The 22,730-nt window shown below is 51.2% G+C and overlaps 1 protein-coding gene across 19 annotated transcripts in view; it reads left to right on the top strand.

Annotated features, from left to right (window-relative positions):
• Positions 1–701: 701 nt before the first annotated feature.
• kif1b (kinesin family member 1B) overlaps positions 702–22,730 on the top strand; it is a 79,381-nt gene continuing 57,352 nt past the window's right edge. For 11 of the 19 annotated variants that reach the window (XM_030358549.1, XM_030358503.1, XM_030358569.1 and 8 more), the window contains exons 1-5: positions 703–1,006; positions 2,202–2,373; positions 20,975–21,051; positions 21,186–21,365; positions 22,688–22,730. The exon at positions 22,688–22,730 is cut by the window's right edge and continues 26 nt beyond it. In XM_030358549.1, coding sequence (XP_030214409.1) covers positions 2,271–2,373; positions 20,975–21,051; positions 21,186–21,365; positions 22,688–22,730 — 403 coding nt within the window. In that variant the 5' untranslated portion in view covers positions 703–1,006; positions 2,202–2,270. Of the gene's footprint in view, positions 1,007–2,201; positions 2,374–20,974; positions 21,052–21,185; positions 21,366–22,687 lie in introns of all 19 variants that reach the window. The other 8 variants (XM_030358421.1, XM_030358458.1, XM_030358468.1 and 5 more) reach the window with 2 other exon arrangements.

Raw genomic sequence — 22,730 nt, 5'->3', positions numbered from 1 at the left:
TCTCCTGATTTGAATACCAGACCCATATACGGCCAACGGGCCGGCTATCCCAGAGAGCCATGGAAATGTATTGTTTGAATAATTGTATTCAGTTAACCCCGTTTGTTTTAAACAAAGAAAAGAATGTCTTCACATGGAGAGAAAACTAGGACTTCAAACGGTAATGATGCTGCATCATACCGATGTGTTCTGTATCCTGGCTGTCTAGGGGCAGTGATTTTACTGCCGTTGGAATCAGCTTTCACTTTATTTTTTTCCCCCAATCCATTACCAATGCATTACCAGTACTGGTAATGCATTGGGGAAAGTGAAAACTGCCTTGTACAGTATGTACTGGTAATTTTCCAATACAGAATGAAAAATAATCAGATGTATTTTTATATGACTGATTATTTGTGTGTCCTAATCTCTTAATGGATCGTCATGCGTAAAGCATTCTATGCATAATATTAACATCGCGGTTTCAGAATCAACTCGGTGAGGCGTTGAGGAGGCAGTTCTCTCGGGTTCCACCAGGCGGCGGCCTTTCCAGTGACCCAGGGCCCAGCCTCTAAAGAGGCCTAGTGGCGCGGTGAAGCTACTGGGAGCGGTGGGGAGAAATCCTGCAGTATGGCGTCACGACGTCAAAAAAATCGCCTAGACAAACGCGATTGGTGGAAAAACGCATTGCTCACACGCATCTCTCTGCTTATTGGTCGACCGAACTGTCAGTCGCGGTTGCGTAGATGGAGTTGACGTAATCTCTTCGGTAAATCAAGGCAGTCTATCAATTCTTTTTCGCTTGTGTGCAGATACAGGACTTCCTTTTTAATTTAAACTGGAAAACAACGGAAAAATACGTCGCACGCATTGGAAGTCCGGCGGAGGAGGCCGCTATAATGGGTGTTTTTCATAAAAGTGGACGTTACAACCAATGTTCTGCTTGCAGATACTGATAAACACTGACGCCCATAGTGGTCGCTGCTCCCGTATGGTCCCGCTGTCGTCTCACTGAAAACCTCCAAAAGTAAGTAATACCTCACCGTTTGTACATGGTTTAGATGTAAAGTAACGTGAGGCCTTGGTGTCACTACACATCAGTTATAAATGCAGGTCTAACGTGCAGGGCTGCGGTCGGCCGGGTCGTGTTCGATAGCAACCCGTCGGGCTATTCTAATCGGCAGGGTGTGCGGCTGAATCGGATCAATGTGCTGTTTTACAACGTTTACCTTCTCGTTTATTGCAGGCCTTGTAAAGACAATCGAGCATTACGGTGTTTATCTTGTGTACATCTGATATAGTCGTGTAGAAAGAGTCACAAACGGGGAGAATGGTGCACGTCTCTTTCCGGGCGGCCAACCCATCAGAGTTGGATGAAGATTTGGAGACTTATTAATCCCCACATCTGCTTTTGTTATCAGTGAATCCCGCTTTATGTAAAGCCATATATGACATCAAAGCGGTGTTTCCTACAGGGGTTACAACCGTCCAACTGTCCTAGGAAACCAGGACGAGGTTATTTCTTATCCCATCAGTAGATTAAACCGTATTATAGTATTTCATTTAGAGGAACTAATGTGCTGGGCTCGATGCTCCATAGCTCCTAGATCTTTCCAAACCGAACAGATTGGGTTTCATGGGCGTATTCTGAAGGACAGTATTGCTGGCTGGACGGAGCTAATGGAAAACATCACATTGTATGTACATGGAAAGCATTAAGGCGTTGATGATAGTGTCCGTCCGAAGCCAAGGCCTGGATTTAAGGTATTAAAAGTGTGTTCATAAGAGTCCCAAGCCCTATTAATAGTGGGTCATGGAGATGACCGTGGGAGTTATGAACAGTAGACATCTGTTTATTTTAGTTTTGCTGTAGTAATAGGCATAGGCCTACTCATCTGAGTCCTAATAACCTAGAATCAGTTTTTTATTCAGCTGTCATCGCTCGAGATGATCTTTCTGAGGACTAATGGAGGACGTCAGTTGTTGTGGGCGGCCATGTTTTTGGGTCTGTTATGATTGAAGATGGGGATTATTAAGGGGGGGGGGGGGGGTCTTAGTTTAGTCTAGTCTCTACCTTTAGGCCTTTTCTTGGGTTTTATATATCCAATGTATGTACTATGAAGGTATAAACGTTAGAAAAGAGCAGGGTTACTATTATGTTATGCATTCAAATAGATGCACAGTATCAACCAACTGTCCTCATTTCCTGTTTCGTCACCCAGGCAGGAAGGACCTATTTCTGAAAAAAGGAAGAACAATCCTCTTCGGATCCGGCCGTAAACGCCGCCGCCATGTCGGGGTCTGTGAAAGTCGCGGTCCGGGTTCGACCCTTCAACTCCCGGGAGATGGGGAAGGACTCCAAGTGCATCATTCATATGCAAGGCAACTCCACCAGTAAGTCCCACGCACAACACAACACAACACAGCACAACACAACACAGCACAGCACAACACAGCACAACGCAACGCAACGCAACGCAACGCAGCGCAGCGCAGCGCAACGCAGCGCAGCACAACACAACACAACACAACACAACACAACACAACACAACACAACACAGCACAGCACAGCACAGCACAGCACAGCACAGCACAGCACAACACAACACAACACAGCACAGCACAGCACAACACAGCACAACACAACACAACACAACACAACACAACACAGCACGCACCCGGACCTCCCCCCAGCACCCCCGTGTGAACCCACTGGGGGGGGGGGGGGGGGGGGGGGGGGGGGGCCCAGTTAGAGTGAGCAAACTGAAAGGGGGATGGCTGGGAGAATGACGGCCTTACAGGCTGGCATTCCTCCCCTCGGGGGGGGGGGGGGGGGGGGGGGGGGGGCCCTAGCTGGGGGACGGCCCTAGCCGGGGGACACTGCTGTACCATTCAGGGGCTCTGGGCCCCCCAGCCAACCCCCACCACCCATAAACATGACCATGAAGGACATGCCCGCTTTCACCGTATTATAAATTAGTAGTTGAGGTTTTGTTTTGTATATTTTTATCATATCAGCCTCGTCAGACCAATACGAGGTCGACTGGGTTGTATTTCATTCTATTTTTCCAGCTTTTCTTACATTATAAAAAATGAAAAGCTTCCAGATAATCCAACTTTTATTGTAATCCGACGTGTGTGTGTGTGTGTGTGTGTATAAGTCATTATATCAGTTGTCGGACGGCTGGTCCAAGAGGAAGACGAGGAGATGACCTTCATCTATATTCCACTGCTGTGTCAGCTAATTGTGTCTGTCTGCGCCTCGGAAAGCTTATTATGGGATCGATGATGAAGATGGATTTTGTGTACAGCCACTCTGTGTCAATCCTAAAATGTTTGCTTGCTGAATGGATAAGTATGGTTGAGTTCTTAAAGCCAACCGTTGCATGGCTTCAGGCAGCTGACCCTGTTTAAGTTTATGTGACGCAATGTTCTATAAACTGTAATTACATTGTAACCGTCAAATGTATTCAAACAATTGCAAATGTCAATGCATTGACATATTTGGGCCTAAAGCTTGAGGAACCCTATGTTCACTAAATCTTTACTACTTATTGGTGTTATCTTATATCTACCGATACTTGTTGGTGATAATAAGGCTGGTTATGAGTGTCAACATGACGCTGTGGAGACTGTGTGTTTGGAATGTTTGTAGTCAGACATGACAGGGTTTTCTTTCCACCTGTGACCATGAGTCACCTAAAAGCCTTTTTTAAGGGCTTTGTAAAGACGGCTTTGAAGGACGGTTTGATGCCTTAACAGAAGCAGGAGCACAGTGTGGCCTCTGCCTTGCATGGCGGCTCTTGGCCCAAGCCCCCCCAGCTGACTCTACTCTAGCTGACTCTAGCTGGCTCTTTGGTCATGCGAGGCGAGATGGCACGGAGCCTTTCATAAAGCCGCTCGCTCTTCAACTATCTGCCTGTTTTATCTCTGACTCTCTCTCTGTGTGTGCTTACATCAGCCTCATCAGGCTGAGCCAGTGGCAATCCTCTCTTAAGACCGTCCTACTCTCTCTGCTCACAGTCCTCCAGGCCTCCACCATTACCCCCGCAGCCTGGAGCTGTGTGTTAGCCCCCCCCCCCCCCCGCTCAGTGGTTCAGGGTGGTCGTCATGGCAGCCACACCCCAGAGAGCTGGAGGGGGACGCTAGGGGTTCTGCAGCAGAATGACATGAAGTGGAGGGAGGGAGGAGTGAGGGAGGGAGGGAGTAGTGAGGGAGGGAGGGAGGAGGGAGGGAGGGAGTAGTGAGGGAGGGAGGAGGGAGGGAGTAGTGAGGGAGGGAAGGAGTAGTGAGTGAGTGAGGGAGGGAGGAGGGAGGGAGGGAGGGAGGGAGTAGTGAGGGAGGGAGGGAGGGAGTAGTGAAGGAGGGAGGGAGGGAGGGAGGGAGGGAGTAGTGAGTGAGGGAGGGAGTAGTGAGTGAGGGAGGGAAGGTGGGAGGGAGTAGTGAGGGAGGGAGGGAGTAGTGAGTGAGGGAGGGAGTAGTGAGTGAGGGAGGGAAGGAGGGAGTAGTGAGTGAGGGAGGGAGGGAGGGAGGGAGTAGTGAGTGAGGGAGGGAAGGAGGGAGTAGTGAGTGAGGGAGGGAGTAGTGAGTGAGGTAGTGAGCGATGTAGGGAGCGATGTAGGGAGCGATGTAGGGAGCGAGGGGAGCTGGGACGAGGCTGCGCTCTGATCACATGGTCAGAATGCAGAACCCAGGAGCAGCCTGTTGGACCAGGGCCAGCCCCCCGCTGAGACGCACACACACACACACACACACACACACACACACACACACACACACACACACACACACACACACACACACACGAGGCTAAGGTGGTTTGACAGCGAGCCGTCCTTCGCGGAGGTCGTGGGCCGTGGTTGGTCCCGTGCTCCGCTACAGTCGGCGGGTCGTACCTGACGCTACAGTGTTATTATCCCAACTGCTCCACGGTGACAGTAACATGAGTGGCTGCACTGCTCCCCCGGTGGAGACTCACTGCACTGCACAGCCTGGCCTGCTGCCACAATAAATGGTCTTGAGGCGGATTGTTTGTTTCATGTTCATTTTTTGAGGTTAAAACCTTTTTATTTTGAACAGTTTATGATATGTACTAGAAGGTAGCGATTGTCAAAGTGTATATAAAGGCCTGCTGGTGAATTGGGGGTATTGTCCATCTCTACCATTGAGACTGAGCCAGCATAGCGGGATAGGGCTATATAATGAGGGTGCTGGCTCAGCTAGTGGACGCTTGGCATTCACCACACACTTGGCTTATTGTTCTCACTCGCTGTAGGGAACTGTGTGTGTGTGTGTGTGTGTGTGTGTGTGTGAGAGGCGTGAACAGACATGTTTGCACGCATGCATGACATGGACGTGGTGATGTCACCAGCTGTGACCTCATGACGCACAGAGAGCCGTCAGGTGTGTGTGTGTGATGGTGTGTGTGTGGGAGTGTGTGTGATGGTGTGTGTGCGTGCGTGCGTGCGCCTCTTTCAGCTGTAAGCCCTGGACTCAGACACATCGAAGCTAATGTTATGACTGAGTGGTTATGTGATGCAGCCTTGCATGTTTGTGTGAGTTCATGTAGTTCTGTGGACTTCTGGTATATGCACACTTTCCATATAAGGAGTGCTCGCTGTGTGTGTGTGTGTGTGTGTGTGTGTGTGTGTGTGTGTGTGTGTGTGTGTGTGTGTGTGTGTGTGTGTGTGTGTGTGTGTGTGTGTGTGTGTGGACATCAAATGGTGAACTCTTCATCAGTACCCGCGATGCGTTCTCCGTGGCTGCTGGGTTACGTAACCTAATGTTCGATGTTGTAATGGCCGACCAATCAGCATCCAGCCCAGTGTGTGAGGCCTAGTAGGGTGGACGGGCCTCCGGCGGGCGGATGGCCGCCGTGGAGCGAGGAGGAAGAGGAGACCAGTGCAGGAGGAGGAAGAGGAGACCAGTGCAGGAGAGGGATTCTGGCGGCTGGGCTTCACTCCACTCACTGGGGCCGGTCCACCAGGAGGTACAACTGGCTGAGCTGCTCCTATCACTGAGAGGGAGGCCGGTCGGGGGCCGGTCGGGGGCCGGTCGGGGGCCGGTCGGGGGCCGGTCGGGGGCCGGTCGGGGGCCGGTCGGGGGCCGGTCGGGGGCCGGTCGGGGGCCGGTCGGGGGCCGGTCGGGGGCCGGTCGGGGGCCGGTCGGGGGCCGGGGGGAGGCCGGTCGGGGGCCGGGGGGAGGCCGTTGGAGGACTGGTTTTCCATATTGACGTGCTTTACAAGCATTCACGCTTGATGCGTTTTCAATTGAGCTGGAACACGACTCCCCCTGCTCACTGCCTCCCCCTCCCCCTCCCCCTCCTCACTGCCTCCCCCTGCTCACTGCCTCCCCCTGCTCACTGCCTCCCCCTCCCCCTGCTCGCTGCCTCCCCCTCCCCCTCCTCACTGCCTCCCCCGGCTCACTGCCTCCCCCTGCTCACTGCCTCCCCCTGCTCACTGCCTCCCCCTGCTCACTGCCTCCCCCTCCCCCTGCTCACTGCCTCCCCCTCCCCCTGCTCACTGCCTCCCCCTGCTCACTGCCTCCCCCTGCTCACTGCCTCCCCCTGCTCACTGCCTCCCCCTGCTCACTGCCTCCCCCTGCTCACTGCCTCCCCCTCCCCCTGCTCGCTGCCTCCCCCTCCCCCTGCTCGCTGCCTCCCCCTCCCCCTCCTCACTGCCTCCCCCGGCTCACTGCCTCCTGAGCTAAGGGCCGACGGATACGGCTCGGCCGAAGGCCCCCATGTTGGGCCAAACCACCGTCCTTCCAGAGCCGTCGTGCTGCGTGTCTCCCTGGGTCGGGCTAAGTGGAAGTTGACCTTTCAAAATAAAAGCCCTGCAGCAGGGCGGACGCAGATGGCAGCTGTTAGCTTTGCTTCTGAAGGCCGTAAAACAGAAACACTACAGCTGGTTGGAGCAGAGCCTCTTTATGGGACAACCCATTATCTTTCAGTGACATTTTATTGAGAAGGATTATACAAAAGATGTTGTATGGTACCATGGTCAGGTACCACAACATGAGGAATGTCCATCGTTTATACTGCTTCAGATTGAAACCATCACCGTGAACATTAACGTAGCGACCTCCGATCAGGTGGTTGAGGTGAGGATATGAGGTTTGAGGAGATACTGTGTGAAGCATAGGCCTGTTATAAAGCCTGTCGACCTCCTGGTGACGGCCCCTGTGATGAATGGTGCCGGCCGGGGTCAGCTCCGGTCAGTGGCCGCTGGAAGGCAGGACGAGGAAGATGACTAGGGTGGAGGGGGGGTGATGAAGAGGGAAGGCCAGGCTGGATGAAGAGGGGGCCAGGGAGTTGAACCCTGGGCAGACAGGACTCGTGGACCCTGACCCGGCCCAGTGATCCGCTCTGGAATGACTCCTTGTTTTAGGCGTGGATTGATCGAAGTAAAAAACGTTTATTTTACTATGCGGTGAGATATGCTGTTTAAGTGGTTGTTGGTTTTAGGCGCACTGGACGGGTGCGGCCCGACCAGGTTACGTTGATCGGGTGAAGAAGGGTCGTAGTTACTGAATGCGGAAATCAAGAGTGGGCGCTCTTGACTGTTAGCAGCCTATTCTGTGGCTATTGAATAAGTGAGACAGCACATCTTTTACCCCGTTTTAGATCTGAGGGAAAATGGCGTATAAGACAGCGGCTCTAACCAATGAACGGCAGATTTTACAGCGTAATAAAACCCAACGGCCTAATATGTAAACTTATGAAAGCTTAGACGCAGAATTTCCGTCTATTTAAATAAATACATGTCTGCAATGAAGCGTAGTTGATACCCACAATGAGGCATCGTTGTGGCACACGCACGTGCACACACACGCACGTACACACGCACACACGCACACACACTAGAGGGAGAAAGCTGTCTTGTGATGCTTGGTGATTGACAGTTCTGATCGTTAAACTGAGGTCGTCACACTACAGAAATTGTTTCATGTGCTTCCCCGTCTGTGCTGCATTCTGAATCGGCCTCATTCTCTCAGTCCTGAAAGTTGTCACAAAGCGATACACTATACCGCTTTATACCACCCTATACCACTCTATACCGCTTAATACCGTTTTATACCACTCTATACCGCTTTATACCACTCTATACTGCTTCATAACACTTTATAACACTATATACCGCGCTATACCGCTCTACACCACTCTATACTGCTTAATACCGCTTTATACCACTCTATACCGCTTTATACCACTCTATACCACTTAATACCGCTTTATACCCCTCTATACCACTCGATTCCGTTTTGTACCGCTTTATACCACTCTATACCACTCTATACCGCTTAAACCCGCTTTATACCGCTTTATACCACTCTATACCGCTTAATACCACTCTATACCGCTTTATACCGCTCTATACCATTCTATACCGCTTTATACCACTCTGTACCACTTTATACCACTTTATACCACTATATACCACTTTATAACACTATATACCGCTTTATAACACTTTATGCTGCTCTATACCGCTTTATACCACTCTATACCACTATATACCACTTTATAACACTATATACCGCTTTATACCACTTTATACCACTTTATACTGCTCTATACCGCTTTATACCACTCTATACCACTATATACCACTTTATAACACTATATACCACTTTATACCACTCTATACCACTTTATAACACTATATACCGCTTTATACCACTTTATACCACTTTATAAGAGGGGAGGTCTTGTCTTGTTTCCACTGTCTGTCTCATCTCATGTCTGCTTCAGACTGAGGAACACCAAGGTGAACGCGATGTTACGCGTTGCTGTCGGGTTATCGATTGAAGCCCCAGCAGATGGGAGGTATACGATGTGTTTTTATTGATCTCCCTGGAGATATTCTGGTATAATTAGACCAGGTGATGCGCTCGGTCGACTGAGCCACGCGGGGGTTATCAGACGCCCAGAGGCTTCCTCAGAAACACTTTTGGTTTCTACAAAGAACCAGAACTCTACCCAGCAGATTAAGCGTGAGGGTTTGTGAATGCATTGTGCATGGATCACCCCTGGCTTACATGATGCCTTCGAATATAATTATTACATGGGTGGTCAGTAATGAGGATTCAACATGTGCATCATCATTCATCAGAACAGAACACGTTATTCTGCCAAGAGGACATTATTGCAATGTTATTTATAAGGTTATATACTGCCTTGAGGTGTCGATGAATTACCATGGGCCTTTTGCTAAGTAAATTCATTCGCTTTCCTTGTCCACATACTTTGGAATTGATGAGCTGTGAATCCATTAAGGAGTGGTAAAGGCTATGGCCTATGGCTCACACACACACAGAGCCCATGCGCTATGGGTAAGACCTTCTGGTGCTGCACTGCTGATCTGTTCTAATGTGTGATACCGTTCTGCCAAGTCGCACGTCATCGCACCTTGGTTTGATTTTTCAAAAGATCAGAGTTAGCATTTTACCCAGAATGATGTTTCACCACCGGCATCATTTTAACTAAAAGGACGGATATTTCTCCAATGTCAAACTTCGTGTGTGTGTGTGTGTGTGTGTGTGTGTGTGTGTGTGTGTGTGTGTGTGTGTGTGTGTGTGTGTGTGTGTGTGTGTGTGTGTGTGTGTGTGTGTGAGAAAGAGAGAAATTGTAATTAAGAAAGATAATGCTAGTGTGTGCTCCTTACTGCAGAAATATCACGGCTGAGAGAGGGAGGGGGAGAGATAGATGGAAGGAGGGGGGAGGGATATAGGGAGGGAGGGGGAGAGATACAGGGAGGGCGGGGGAGAGAGATAGAGGGAGGGCAGGGGAGAGAAAGATGCAGTTGCAGCAGGGAGAGACGGTGAAAGTCACGGATGTGCACCGATCACGTGCGGCTGAGTGTCACACACACACACACACACACACACACACACACACACACACACACACACACACACACACACACACACACACACACACACACACACACACACACACACACACACACACACACACACACAGTGGGCTGGGAAACAGATATATTTCCACTCCAAACAGCTGTAGGCTTCTTCAGGAATAGATGAAACCATGTGAAGGCACACGGGGATGGGGCTGTTCACTGCTATCTGCATGAAGCAGTCCTGTGGCTCTTCCTCTGCTGGTTGCTTCAGTCTCTTTGTTTGCACCCTGGGAAGGAGGCCTTCTGCAGAAATCCCTTTTCGATTAGCTGCTGCCTGCCTGACTCAACCAGGGCATCACTTCTCTACTGAATGCAGACGAATCAGCAGATTAGCCTCGGTCCAACCTAATCACAGTGGTTCACCTCAGCAGCCCGAGTAATAAACAGTGAGTCGGAGGGCCAGGCCCCTATCCTTCAGCTCACAACCGCTTGATTGGCTGTGACGGCCAGACCCAGATCCAATCAGATCGGAGTAGACTTCCTGTTCTGAGGACGGGTTACTATGCAGTCCAGGGGCCCGGCGACCATCCATTATTCAGCCCCCATCCAGCAGCCCCCCGCTGACCCACCTCACGCTCCTTCAGCACCGTCCCGCTCCAGATGGACCCCCCCATGCATCCCTAAACGGGCATAATGCTTAATGTACATTTTAACTATTTAGTCCAAAGTCCAAAAGAGAAATGTTCTGTCTTCTCAACACCCGCCCACGACCTCCAGGCCTCCGTGTCCGACGCCAACGTCTGACAAGACGGGATGGTGACGGAGTCGTGCCGAGGGCTCAGGGCGCTCCAAGGCGCGCGCTCTCTGTCTCTCTATCTTCTCCTCTCTCTCCCTCTCTCTCTCTCTCTCTCTCTCGCCCTCGCCCTCGCCCTCTCTCTCTCTCTCGCTCTCGCCCTCTCTATCTCCTCTTCTCTCTCGCTCTCGCCCTCTCTCTCTCTCTCTCTCTCTCTCTCTCTCTCTCTCTCTCTCTCTCTCTCTCTCTCTCTCTCTCTCTCTCTCTCTCTCTCTCTCTCTCTCTCTCTCTCTCTCTCTCTCTCTCTCTCTCTCTCTCTTCCTCTCTCTCTCTCGTCCTCTCTCTCTCGTCCTCTCACATCTCTTCAGAGCCTCCGGTGCTGATGCAGACAGGGCAAATGGCTGCCCTTTCCCAGCCTCTGTGAACAGTCCAAATGTGTTCAAAGATCTCCAGGTCCACACAGCTCTCCTACTAAATCCTCCTTTCCTCCAGCAGACTGAAGCCCTGAACTCAGTGGCCCGGGTAAGAGAGAGAGAGGGGGGGGGGGGGGAGAGAAAGGTAGAGTGGGGGAGTCGGACTTGGTAGTCCAGGCACGGGCGTCTGAGCATGAGGGCTGCGCTGGCTCTGTACGTCTCATCAAACAACGGCAGACTGTGGCCAAGCAGGGTGTCTGCCACCCTGTTTTAATATTATTAAGAGTTAGAGTTAATTAATAAGTTGGAAGAACGCCCATATCTGCTCTCGGATTTGTTTGCTTGTTAGAGCTGTCATTCTCACACACACACACACACACACACACACACACACACACACACACACACACACACACACACACACACACACACACACACACACACACACACACACACACACACACACACACACACACACACACACGTATCCATCTGGTACAGAAGATGCAGGATAATGAGTGTTCGCAGGGTTGAGGGTCGCTACCACAACCAGGCTTCTAATTTAATTATCTTTGACTGTTCTCACATACGTCAAGTGTCCCCTCCCCTCTGCAGAGTGCCCGTGGTGTCTGGCACCGCCTTGGTGCCTTGCCACTAGCTCTCAGTGGTGTTCCTGATGCTAGCATGAATCCTGGGTGGAGTAGGTTGGGGTCGGAAGTGTTGCATGGAGCCAGCGGCCCTTAAAGAGACCCTGGGGTGGAGGTGGTGGTGGTGGTGGTTCTGGGGCCAGGGGCCCTTAAGGAGACACTGGGGTTGTGGTGGTGGTGGTGGTGGTGGTTCTGGGGCCAGGGGCCCTTAAGGAGACACTGGGGTTGTGGTGGTGGTGGTGGTGGTGGTGGTGGTGGTGGTGGTTCTGGGGCCAGGGGCCCTTGGTCCACTGATAATGGGTCCGGGGGCCGTTTGTACGTCGACTGTCCACACAGCCCACCTCTGTCCGGAGTGACCCGCTGCCAGCGGTCTTCCTCACACGAGCCCTGATGAAGAGCGATCGCCAGGGTTCTGTTTTGCTGAAAACTTTGGTCAACTTATCATCTTCAGGATAAAATCCTAATTAATTGGCTTGTTTCAGACTATTAATAATCTGGACGTTTCTGCCATGGTTTATTTAGTTAGCATCTCCTGTTTTTACGAAAATATGGAAAGGCTCAACTGGTTTCACGATGAGCAGTAATATTAGCAATATTTCCAGTCATTTTCGTACCATTGCGATGTAATTTAAAGAGGCTTCTGATTCTTGTTCAGCCTCGACCTGGGCCTCCTGCCTCGGCCTCGGGCCTCAGTGTGGTGGGACAGCCTCTGCCTCAGCTGGGACTCTCTCCCAGGAGCTGGGACGTTATAGAAGGACACTCAACGACCGAAGGAGAGAGGGTCAAACGGCCCCTTCTCAGATTGTCTTTTGACACTGACAACCTTCTGAAATGAATGTTCAAATGAAGGTTTATTAAAGCCAAGTCAGAGCTTGATTTAATCTAATGTTAGTATGTATCTTAGTGTGTTTTCTCCGCTGGCGGGCGGTCGTACGACCGTCAGACGACCCACTGGGAGACGTGATGTGTTTGGAACGACCCTTGACCTTTAAGCCTGCACCTGCGAGACAGTGTAACACCACCGCCCGTGTCCAGCGAGGAGGGGGGGGTTCCTGTCATATCCAGGGTAACCTATAGGCCTCCTTATGGGGAGCTCACACACGCTCCAGTTGCAGTCCTAACTAGATCACATTGAGTCGTTCTGCAGGTGCTGCGTCCAAAGACACTCACAAGTTAGACATGGAACAAAGTTATCCCAACTGGAGCAGGAGACTCTGCTGCGCGGCCGCCTCCAAACTAGGTTGGGGATAATCTTTAAAGTCATCCAGACGAGCCCGGGGCATTTGGTTTATCCCTGCGTGTCGTCACCTGGCCGCGGCCCCTAGCGCTTCTCTTTGTTAGCAGTGTGGGACGCGCTGGGTTTTGTTTGGCCCCTGAATGGAGCCCTGCTGGGTTAGCATGTATTGTTTCCTCTTCTCTGTTGGCTTCTAGAAGCGTCTCTATTAGCCTTATTTACCTTGCGGCCATCTTGGTTCTAAACACTAGCGGCGTGGGGGAACTGAGTGAGGGAATAGTTCCCCTCACCCAGCTAGTGTTGAGATGGCCGCCAGGTGAACGGGGCCCAGTGCTGTCGGCCCGGCCTCAACATGTCTGCCTGCCTGAGCTGCTATTAACAGAAGGGCAGTCGGTGTGCTAACTAGTTGCTCTCTATCCAGCTAGCAAGTAGCTATATATCCGCTAGTAGCTATCTATCCAGCTAGCTAGCAGCTATCTATCCAGCTAGTAGCTTTCTAACCAGCTAGTAGCTATCTATCCAGCTAGCTGGTAGCTATCTATTTAGCTAGTAGCTATCTATCCAGCTAGCTGGTAGCTATCTATCCAGCTAGTAGCTTTCTATCCAGCTAGCTAGTAGCTATCTATCCAGCTAGCTGGTAGCTATCTATCCAGCTAGCTGGTAGCTATCTATCCAGCTAGTAGCTCTATATCCAGCTAGCTGGTAGCTATCTATCCAGCTAGCTGGTAGCTATCTATCCAGCTAGCTGGTAGCTATCTATCCAGCTAGCTGGTAGCTATCTATCCTGGTAGCTATCTATCCAGCTAGCTGGTAGCTATCTATCCAGCTAGCTGGTAGCTATATATCCTGCTAGCTAGTAGCTATCTATCCAGCTAGCTGGTAGCTATCTATCCAGCTAGCTGGTAGCTATCTATCCAGCTAGCTGATGGCTATCTATCCAGCTAGCTGATGGCTATCTATCCAGCTAGCTGGTAGCTATCTATCCAGCTAGTAGCTCTATATCCAGCTAGCTGGTAGCTATCTATCCAGCTAGCTGGTAGCTATCTATCCAGCTAGCTAGTAGCTTTCTATCCAGCTACCTGGTAGCTATCTTTCCAGCTAGCTGGTAGCTATCTATCCAGCTAGTAGCTAGTAGCTGTGAGCGTGAGGACGGGGGGACGTGGTCCGGGCGTGTGCGGTGGAGAGGTTGTGTGGCTGGAATCTGCCCGTTCCTTCCTGTCGCTGCTGGTCTGTCGGCAGGCAGGCCCAGCTCCATCTGCTCAGTATAAATAGACCGCAGTACAGCTGGCAGCGGCCCGCGCCCCCCCCCCCCCGGCGCAGGGAGAGACGGCCCACCTAGCCTTCAACTCCGGCCAACGCAGCTAAAGCCAACTAAGCAAGACATGTTTAAAATGTTTTGCAGACGTTTATTGCTCCCGCGCTAAAAAGTCTTTCATGGAGTGCTGGGGGGGGGGGGGGTACAGCATCATGGGGGGGTTACCTCGGTAACTTCATCCCGAGTGGCGCTAGCCACCGTCCAGCTCTGAGGCTCTTACATTTCACATTTTAGTTTTCCGTTGGTCTTGCTCCTTAATGCCGATTTGCTATCAGGAATGTATTCCAATGAAATTGGAAGAAAACCTTTTTGTAATATCACCAATATCCCTCCTACTCCGAGATACTCGCTTAACCCACGCCGATGCTAGCTCTTTTAGCGCCGCCGCGCTGCGCTGGGCCCCTTCCCCGGTCGCGGAGGCCGGGGCGTACGCAGAGCCCAGGCCGGTCAGAGGGACGTATTGTGTGAGACAAAGGCACCGGGCTGCAGCGGGTTTATCACAACAGATGACCTCATGGGTACTGCTGGAGGCCCTGCAGCCCCCCCGGTCAGAGCATTGTTCTGGGCTCTTCCTGTGTGTTTAAGATAAAGAGAATGATGATGTGATCTCCCTCCAGAGGAGACGTTTGCAAGGCTTCCTCTGTGGGTTTCCCACCGCCACCTCCCTCCTCTGGGGGTTCCAGGTCCTCAGGAGTGTCGACTTTGAGCTGAGAAACAGAATCAAAAGGGGACGCTTTTTATATGAATAAAAGTGTTAAAGTGTGAGGCTTCTGCTAAGCGTGAATTCTGAACTCCTGAAGCTCGGGGGGAGAACTGACAAACTCCTCACCAGGGCTTTTGTCCTTAAACATTTTTGCTTCAACAAAGTCAACACAGAGTCAGTTGTGCTACTCTCCAAGGCTTCCCACTATCATTTAATGTTTATACCCAATGAACTGCCACGAGGGGTTTAGCCCGAGTTGGTGCGACGCTGTCCCCTCCCCGGGACGGACCCGGACGCCGTATGGAAAGGGTTCCAGGCTGGAGATGCGTTTGGTGTGGTTGGAGTGGTGGAAGCTGTGTGGACCGTGCAGACACACCCTGAGCACCACGTGCATTCAGCCGTTCCTCCGCTGCAGACTCTAGCCTCCTCTTCCTCGGCTGCTGCTGCTGTCACCGCTCAGCCGTCCCAGCGCTGCATTCCTCAGCCTACGTGTTGGTGCTAGGCACACCCTCCGGGTGGTTTAGCAAAGCGCTAGCATCACACTGCTGTTCCTCAGCACACAGGCCCCAGGGAGGCCGTGACAGGGCCCCCAGGAAGAGGCGCATATGGTAATGGGAGACTTCACCGAGACTGTTTCCCCTCATTTCCCTGTTTTTCTTTTCTCACGCAAACCCGGGCATCTGTTTCATTCTCAGAGCGCGTTGATTGGATTCCCTCTGCTTCTGTCTGAGGAGACGAAGGCCCCACCGGCGCCGTACCGATCGGGACGAACATAGGAAGAGAGGGAGGGCGTGCTCAGACACTGCGGGTGTGGGTGTGGGTGAGGGTGGGGGTGGGGGTGAGGGTGGGGGTGAGGGTGTGTGTGCAGCCTAATTACTGGGCCAGGCCGACCGCCTCGTTTGAACTAGAAGCTCTGGCTTATCTTTTTTGGGAGAGCTTTGGTGCGGGAGCCTCGGCTGGCGACCTCCGGCTGGGCGATGCTCTTTAGGTGACAGCAGGATGTGGTTAGTTAACGCTATCCCCCCAACCCTGAAATAGAGCCCCCCCAGGGGGTCCACCGCTGGGCTGCTGCCTCAGGCTTCAGGAGGCAGGGCGATGTGTTGATGCAGGCCTCTAGTGCTATCGAGCTGGAGTAAACAGCCCATTAAAGCACAGCCCCTCATGACCTGGTACATCCCCCGTCCACACGGTACCAGCCTTTGGTGTTTTATGGAAATGGTTCTGTCCAGATGAGCCCCCCCCTCTGTTGATAGATGATGGTATCTCCCGCTGACATGCTTCTCCTCCGTGATTGGTCATGTTCTGTGACGGTTCACTGCTGTCTGGGATTTGGGGACATTTTATGTCTGTTCCTGACTCCTTGAAACACAACCGTTGCTCAGGCTTCTTTGAGCGCACCAGGAGTTGTTCCTGATGGCGCCTATGGAGTCTGTCATGATAAGCAGCTTAATGTCTTAGGAACAAATCCTACTACTTTCCACAGTGTGCTTATTGCATGTTCAGTCAGTTTTAAAAGATTTGGACCCATATACATAGCTTACTCTTTGGAAGAAAATCACAATTGAAATATAATTGTGGTTAAACCAGGATTTAAGTTACCAGCTGGATAATACCCAAAGAAAAAGGAAAGAAAATGGAAAAGCCAAAGATGAAAAAAAAAAAAGAGAGAGAGAAAGCCATTCGCAATATGCTTCAGCATCCTTCCCTCTTCGTGTGAGTGTGGGGGTTGGTATGGCAACCAGAATCCGTTCCCATACCTGTTGCTATGGCTAGGAAGGCCAGAGTGATGACAACTCAGTTCATTAGGCAGTGGAGACACGTCTGCCATTTTAACTCTGTCGCGCTCTGACTCTGCATCGCGTGTTTCCTCTGAGCGGACAAACAAACGCAGGCTCTCTGATTGCCGTCAGCGTCTGATGAGCTGCGTCTATGTTTGAGTAGTGATCTAGCCCCCGCTGGTATGAGCTGCTCCTGGGAGGGGGAGGGGAGGGGGGGGGGTCTTAATATCGGAAGCAGGCGTCAGATATATTGAATGACTGATAATTAGGACCGGTGACTCATGCTGGGCGACGGACTGTTTCCTTCAGCCGCCCTGCGTCACTCGCCAGGGTTTGAAGACACCTGTCCTCATCAAAGATGGAGTGTTTGGTGTCAAAGCTGGCGTTTTATTCCTGCTTTATCCACCTTGAAAAGCAGTGACTTGTGGCGGTGCTTCCACAGACCCCCGTTCCAGCCTCTCACCGCTGAACACATAACCAGGATTGTTCCTGTTTCTATTTTTAGCTCCAGTTTTCTCTTTTCGCGTCCTTGCCTCCTCCCCACATTAGTTAGTTTTTCTAATAGAAATCCGCGGTTTGTTCAGATGACGCACGAGCGGGAGCAGATGGGCCGGAGTTCAGCTCTGTCTTCTGGAGGGGGCGGGCATGTTGCTGCGTCGAGAGCATGAATCACCACCGCCGCCATGATGGTGGGGTGGGGGGGGCCTTTCTCTGATTAAACCTTAACACTGCTGCTCCACTCGTCTCCATCTCTCTGTCTCTCTGTCTCTGTCTCTCTGTGTGTCTCTCTCTCTGTGTGTCTCTCTCTCTGTGTCTCTCTCTCTCTGTGTCTCTCTTTCTGTCTCTGTCTCTGTGTCTCTCTCTCTCTCTCTCTCTCTCTCTCTCTCTCTCTCTCTCTCTCTCTGTCTCTCTCTCTGTCTCTGTGTCTGTCTCTGTCTCTGTCTCTCTCTCTCTGTGTCTCTCTCTCTCTCTCTGTCTCTGTCTCTGTCTCTGTGTGTCTCTCTCTCTCTCTCTCTCTGTCTCTCTTTCTGTCCCTCTCTCCTTCGTTCTCTCTCTGTCTCTCTCTGTCTCTGTGTCTCTCTGTCTCCCTCTCTCTCTCTCTCTCTCTCTGTCTCTGTGTCTGTCTCTGTCTCTCTCTCTCTCTCTGTCTCTGTCTCTGTGTCTCTCTCTGTCTCTGTGTCTCTCTCTGTCTCTGTCTCTCTCTCTGTCTCTGTCTCTGTCTCTGTCTCTGTCTCTCTCTGTCTCTCTCTCCGTCGTTCTCTTTCTGTCTTTCTCTGTCTCTCTCTCTGTCTCTGTGTCTCTCTCTGTCTCTGTGTCTCTCTCTGTCTCTCTCTCTCTCTCTCTCTGTGTCTCACTCTCTCTGTGTCTCTCTTTCTGTCTCTGTCTCTGTGTCTCTCTCTCTCTCTCTCTCTCTCTCTCTCTCTCTCTCTCTCTCTCTCTCTCTCTCTCTGTCTCTGTGTCTCTCTCTCTCTCTCTCTCTCTGTCTCTGTGTCTCTCTCTCTCTCTCTCTCTCTCTCTCTCTCTCTCTGTGTCTCTCTTTCTGTCCCTCTCTCCTTCGTTCTCTCTCTGTCTCTCTCTCTGTCTCTCTCTGTCTCTGTCTCTCTCTCTGTCTCTGTGTCTCTCTCTGTCTCTGTCTCTCTCTCTGTCTCTCTCTGTCTCTGTGTCTCTCTTTCTGTCTCTGTCTCTGTGTCTTTCTGTCTCCCTCTGTCTCTCTCTCTCTCTGTCTCTCTCTCTGTCTCTGTCTCTCTCTCTGTCTCTGTGTCTGTCTCTGTCTCTGTGTCTCTCTCTGTCTCTGTGTCTCTCTCTGTCTCTGTCTCTCTCATATGCCTACCGACTAGAACCCATGTTGATTTTAACCCCCTACATAAAGCCCGTCCTTGTGCTCGCCACGCCCGGTTCTCCAGAGAGCCCAACGGTGGACGACCAACACACAAAATTCACCCGTTCACTAATTCACCCTCACCTCCGCTCTGGGTCGCCTTCCTGGGTCTTTTGTTGTCATTCCTCCCCCCTGGCGGTTCCAGGCCTTCGGAGTGACCCCAGCGTGAGGTACTCCCCTGGCCCCCATGCCGTGCCCCCCCCTCACCCCCCTGTCCTCCCCCCATGAGCCCCCGCAGGGAGACGGGCACACGGCCCCCACATCTCCCCCGTCTGTCATAGCGGTCGGGGATTGTTCCAGGAGAAGGGCGATAAGGGTATTGGTAACCCTACCCCCCTCCCTCACCGCCTCTTCTCGGCCCCTGTGGCTCCGGTTTCCCCCTGGGGGGCGGTCAAAGGTGAGACGGGCCTTTATTTAGCCCCCTCTCCCCCCCGCCGCCTCCTCCACTTTCATGGCCCAAAATGGAAGCCGCTGTCTTCCTGCGGACGTCTCACCTGCTGGTGAAGGGCAGACGGCCCCCCCCCCCCCCCCCCCCCCCCCCCCCCCCCGGAGGTAGGCGGCGGCTCTCCTACCTGAGCCGCTGCTCGTCTTGAGTTTCAATGCAGTGTCACTCTGCCGTTGGTTCTCTTCGTTTGTTTTCCTCCGGGTCGAGGCAGCGGTGCTGCTGCCGCCGGTGGCTGAGGACACTCTGTGCTCTTCTGTAAGCTCCCCCCCCCCCCCCCCTCGCTGCATTATTGATCGGCCGGCTGAAGCGCGCCGAAGGTATCTCCAGGCTCGGCGTGCGTGCGTGCGTGCGTGCGTGCGTGCGTGCGTGTGAAAGGGGCTCTCAAGCACTATCAGCTCAAGGAGCCAGACCTGCCCTTTTTCTATTTGCCAATTTACAAAATTGGCCATTTGCATGTGCAAGTGCTGCTTACTGCTCTGTGGCCCAGGTTGGCAATTAGATCCAGAGAATGAAAGGCTGTGAACGCACCGCAGTGATCTTAACGCACCGCGTGATCTGAACGCACCGCACTGATCTGAGCCCTGAACGCACCTCGGTGATCTGAACGCACCACGGTGATCTGAACCCTAAACGCACCGCTGTGATCTGAACGCACCGCACTGATCTGAGCCCTGAACGCACCACAGTGACCTGAACGCACCGCAGTGACCTGAACGCACCACACTGATCTGAGCCCTGAACGCACCGCAGTGACCTGAACGCACCGCAGTGACCTGAACGCACCGCAGTGATCTGAACGCACCGCAGTGACCTGAACGCACCGCACTGATCTGAACGCACCGCAGTGACCTGAACGCACCACAGTGACCTGAACGCACCGCAGTGATCTAAAGCTGAACGCTGAGCGGCGGGTTTTTCCCGGCCGGCTGCTTTCGGATTGTGTTGCTCGTCTGTTTGTGCCGTTGCTAGGCCGCTAGTCCAGTCGGTTCATTTTTCCACTCTGTCTCTCCCCCCCTCCCCTCTCTGCTCCTCACTTCCTCCCCCTCGCCCCCCCTCTGTGATGGCGGAGGTGTGTTTGTCTGACCAGCCGTCAATTAATTCCCTGGCCCAGACGTGCAGCAGACCTGCCAAGTCGGGCCGGGTCTGTCGAGGGGAGGGGGGAGAGGGGGGCTCTGGCAACAACTGGGGCTCTAATATCTAGAAATATCCCCCCGTGCATTCTTATGAATGACCCCCGCTACCCCGTCACACACACGCCCAGGCAGACACACAAAGACGCACATACAGTCGCACACACGCAGTCGCACACACACACACACACACGACACAGTCCAATCCAGTGCAGAGGCTTAGCTCTCTGATTGTGGGGAAGGCCTGGACATTTGTTTCTGCTGGGGGCGAGATGCCAGACATGGCTCCAGATTCTTGTTCATTAGGACATGTCTGTGTGGCCGTGGGGAATGGCCGGGCGGGGAGGAGTCATGTGTCCTCCTCATCATGTCTGGAACATGGGAGCAACAGCTGATGGGAGGCCTTCAGAAGTGTGCTGTGTGCAATACCACTGGCTCTGTTTTGACAGGATCTCTCTTCCCGTTATGGATCACGACATGAGCTCCAAGATAAAGTAATCTATGAGGAACAGAACCTTGGGTTGGGGAGGGCTGAAACGGTTTCACTTCTCCATCGACCCCCAGTGCCAGTAGTCTGTCATGGCCTGTCATGTGGCTTCACCACAGCACCCTTTTCCTTCGAATGGTTCTTGGATACTGATTTATATTCCATATTCCAAGTATTTGTTTCATTATAATGAATGAATGAAAAATGCCTTGAACCATATTGTAAAAATCCAATAAAGGTCGATGCATATTTATGTTTACTGACTCCAGTGAAGCAAGAAGTATCTCATGTGTTTTGTTTCTTCCCAACAGCCATTTCAAACCCTAAATTCCCCAAGGAACCAGCAAAGAACTTCAGCTTTGATTACTCCTACTGGTCACACACTACAGTGAGTTCATAAATATACATACTTAATATAAAAGCTGCAATGATGCTCTTTACAGAAAAAATATACAAATGTTTGTAATACGGACAAAGAACCAATGGGTCAGGAGTTGATGTTTTTTCTCCTGTCTCCTGCAGCCAGAGGATCCAGCTTTCTCGTCACAGAACCTCGTGTACAATGACATCGGGAAGGAGATGCTGCAGCACGCCTTCGAGGGCTACAACGTCTGCATCTTCGCCTACGGCCAGACGGGGTCTGGGAAGTCCTACACCATGATGGGCAAGCAGGAGGAGGGGCAGGAAGGCATTATCCCCATGGTACGTTCCCCAAGCCTCTGAGCCCCGCCTTGATAGCACCAGACGGATCGGAGACGGACCCGGGTGCTGGGCTGTCCGGTGAAAGGACATAAACGCATCATTAAATCGTTTGGATGACCGTCCAACCTAGACATCTCAAGGCTTTGGTGTATGCTGAGGAAACCTGCCTACTGTAATCCATACACCTCTTGTTTTATTCTGGAAATATTTTAGTATCGTGGCAGTTCCTACTGGTATTGTACTGTTTGATGGACTTCATCAGTGCTTTGGAAACATTATCCTTCTTCTTATTCCCAAAAATATTTTTTGTTTTATATCAAACCATATAATTAGAATATAGTAGAGCTGTCAGTTAAACGCGTTATTAACGGCGGTCATGCAAACCAAATTTAACAGCGTTAAATTTTTTATCGCGCGATTAACGCAATTATTTTATAAAAAAAAAAATAAAACTTTTTTTTTTTCTTTGGCTCAAAACAAAGAAGCAGTAGCCTGACTGCTATGTTTAAATGACATTTTTTCAAAGCAGTCGTTTAATTGCACTACACTATAGGCTCTTTTTTTGTATCGTCCTGTTTTGATAAGTGTATATGGCAATGTTGTTATCAATAAAAAATAATTTGCACAAGGCAAGCCGATGCACTTCACCATGTTGATAAGAGAATTAAAATGAGAACAATTATGGGACAAAAAAATCAAGGGATATCTAGCATAGAAAAATAATTTGCGATTAATTAGAGTTAACTATGACATTAATGCGATTAATCACGATTAAATATTTTAATCGCTTGACAGCTCTAGAATATAGTTGACCAGGCCTAAAAAAAAAAATTGTTTGGTTACGGATCCGACCGACCCTTTCAATTGATGTGCGACCCAAATTATTTTATGATCTTGAAAAAAAAAAATAATAATAATAATGTTTAGATGCAAACTATAATTACGTTTTTGTACAGGACCTCTTCATTCGGTACAAGGATCGTTTTTAAATGATAACAACATACCTATCATTCGCTGCCGCTGGAAAAAATAAAATAAAAAAATAAAATAAATTCCCAACCTTCCCCTGACCTCAACTGACAACCAACAGGAACCAAACTTTTTTTTTTTTTAGGCCCAAGTCGCTACTTACGGTAACTATGGTATTTCTTGTTAGTGTATCTGTTAGCCTTCAAAGATATAGTTGAAGACTGCGGTAAAGTAATACTACCCACAGACCTCCTTGTCGAAGCAGTCCTGTGATGGGTTATTTCTCCATTGATCCTCCTGGTTCTCTCCTCTGTGTCCCTCTCTCCCTGGCTGCTCCCCGTCTCCGCCCCCAGCTCTGCGAGGACCTCTTTGAGAAGATCAACGAGGACAACACTC

The sequence above is a fragment of the Gadus morhua genome, chromosome 1, assembly GCF_902167405.1.
Source record: "Gadus morhua chromosome 1, gadMor3.0, whole genome shotgun sequence".
Lineage (NCBI taxonomy): Eukaryota > Metazoa > Chordata > Actinopteri > Gadiformes > Gadidae > Gadus > Gadus morhua.
Note: the sequence above shows the minus strand (reverse complement) of the source record. Positions and strands in the feature narration are given on the sequence as shown.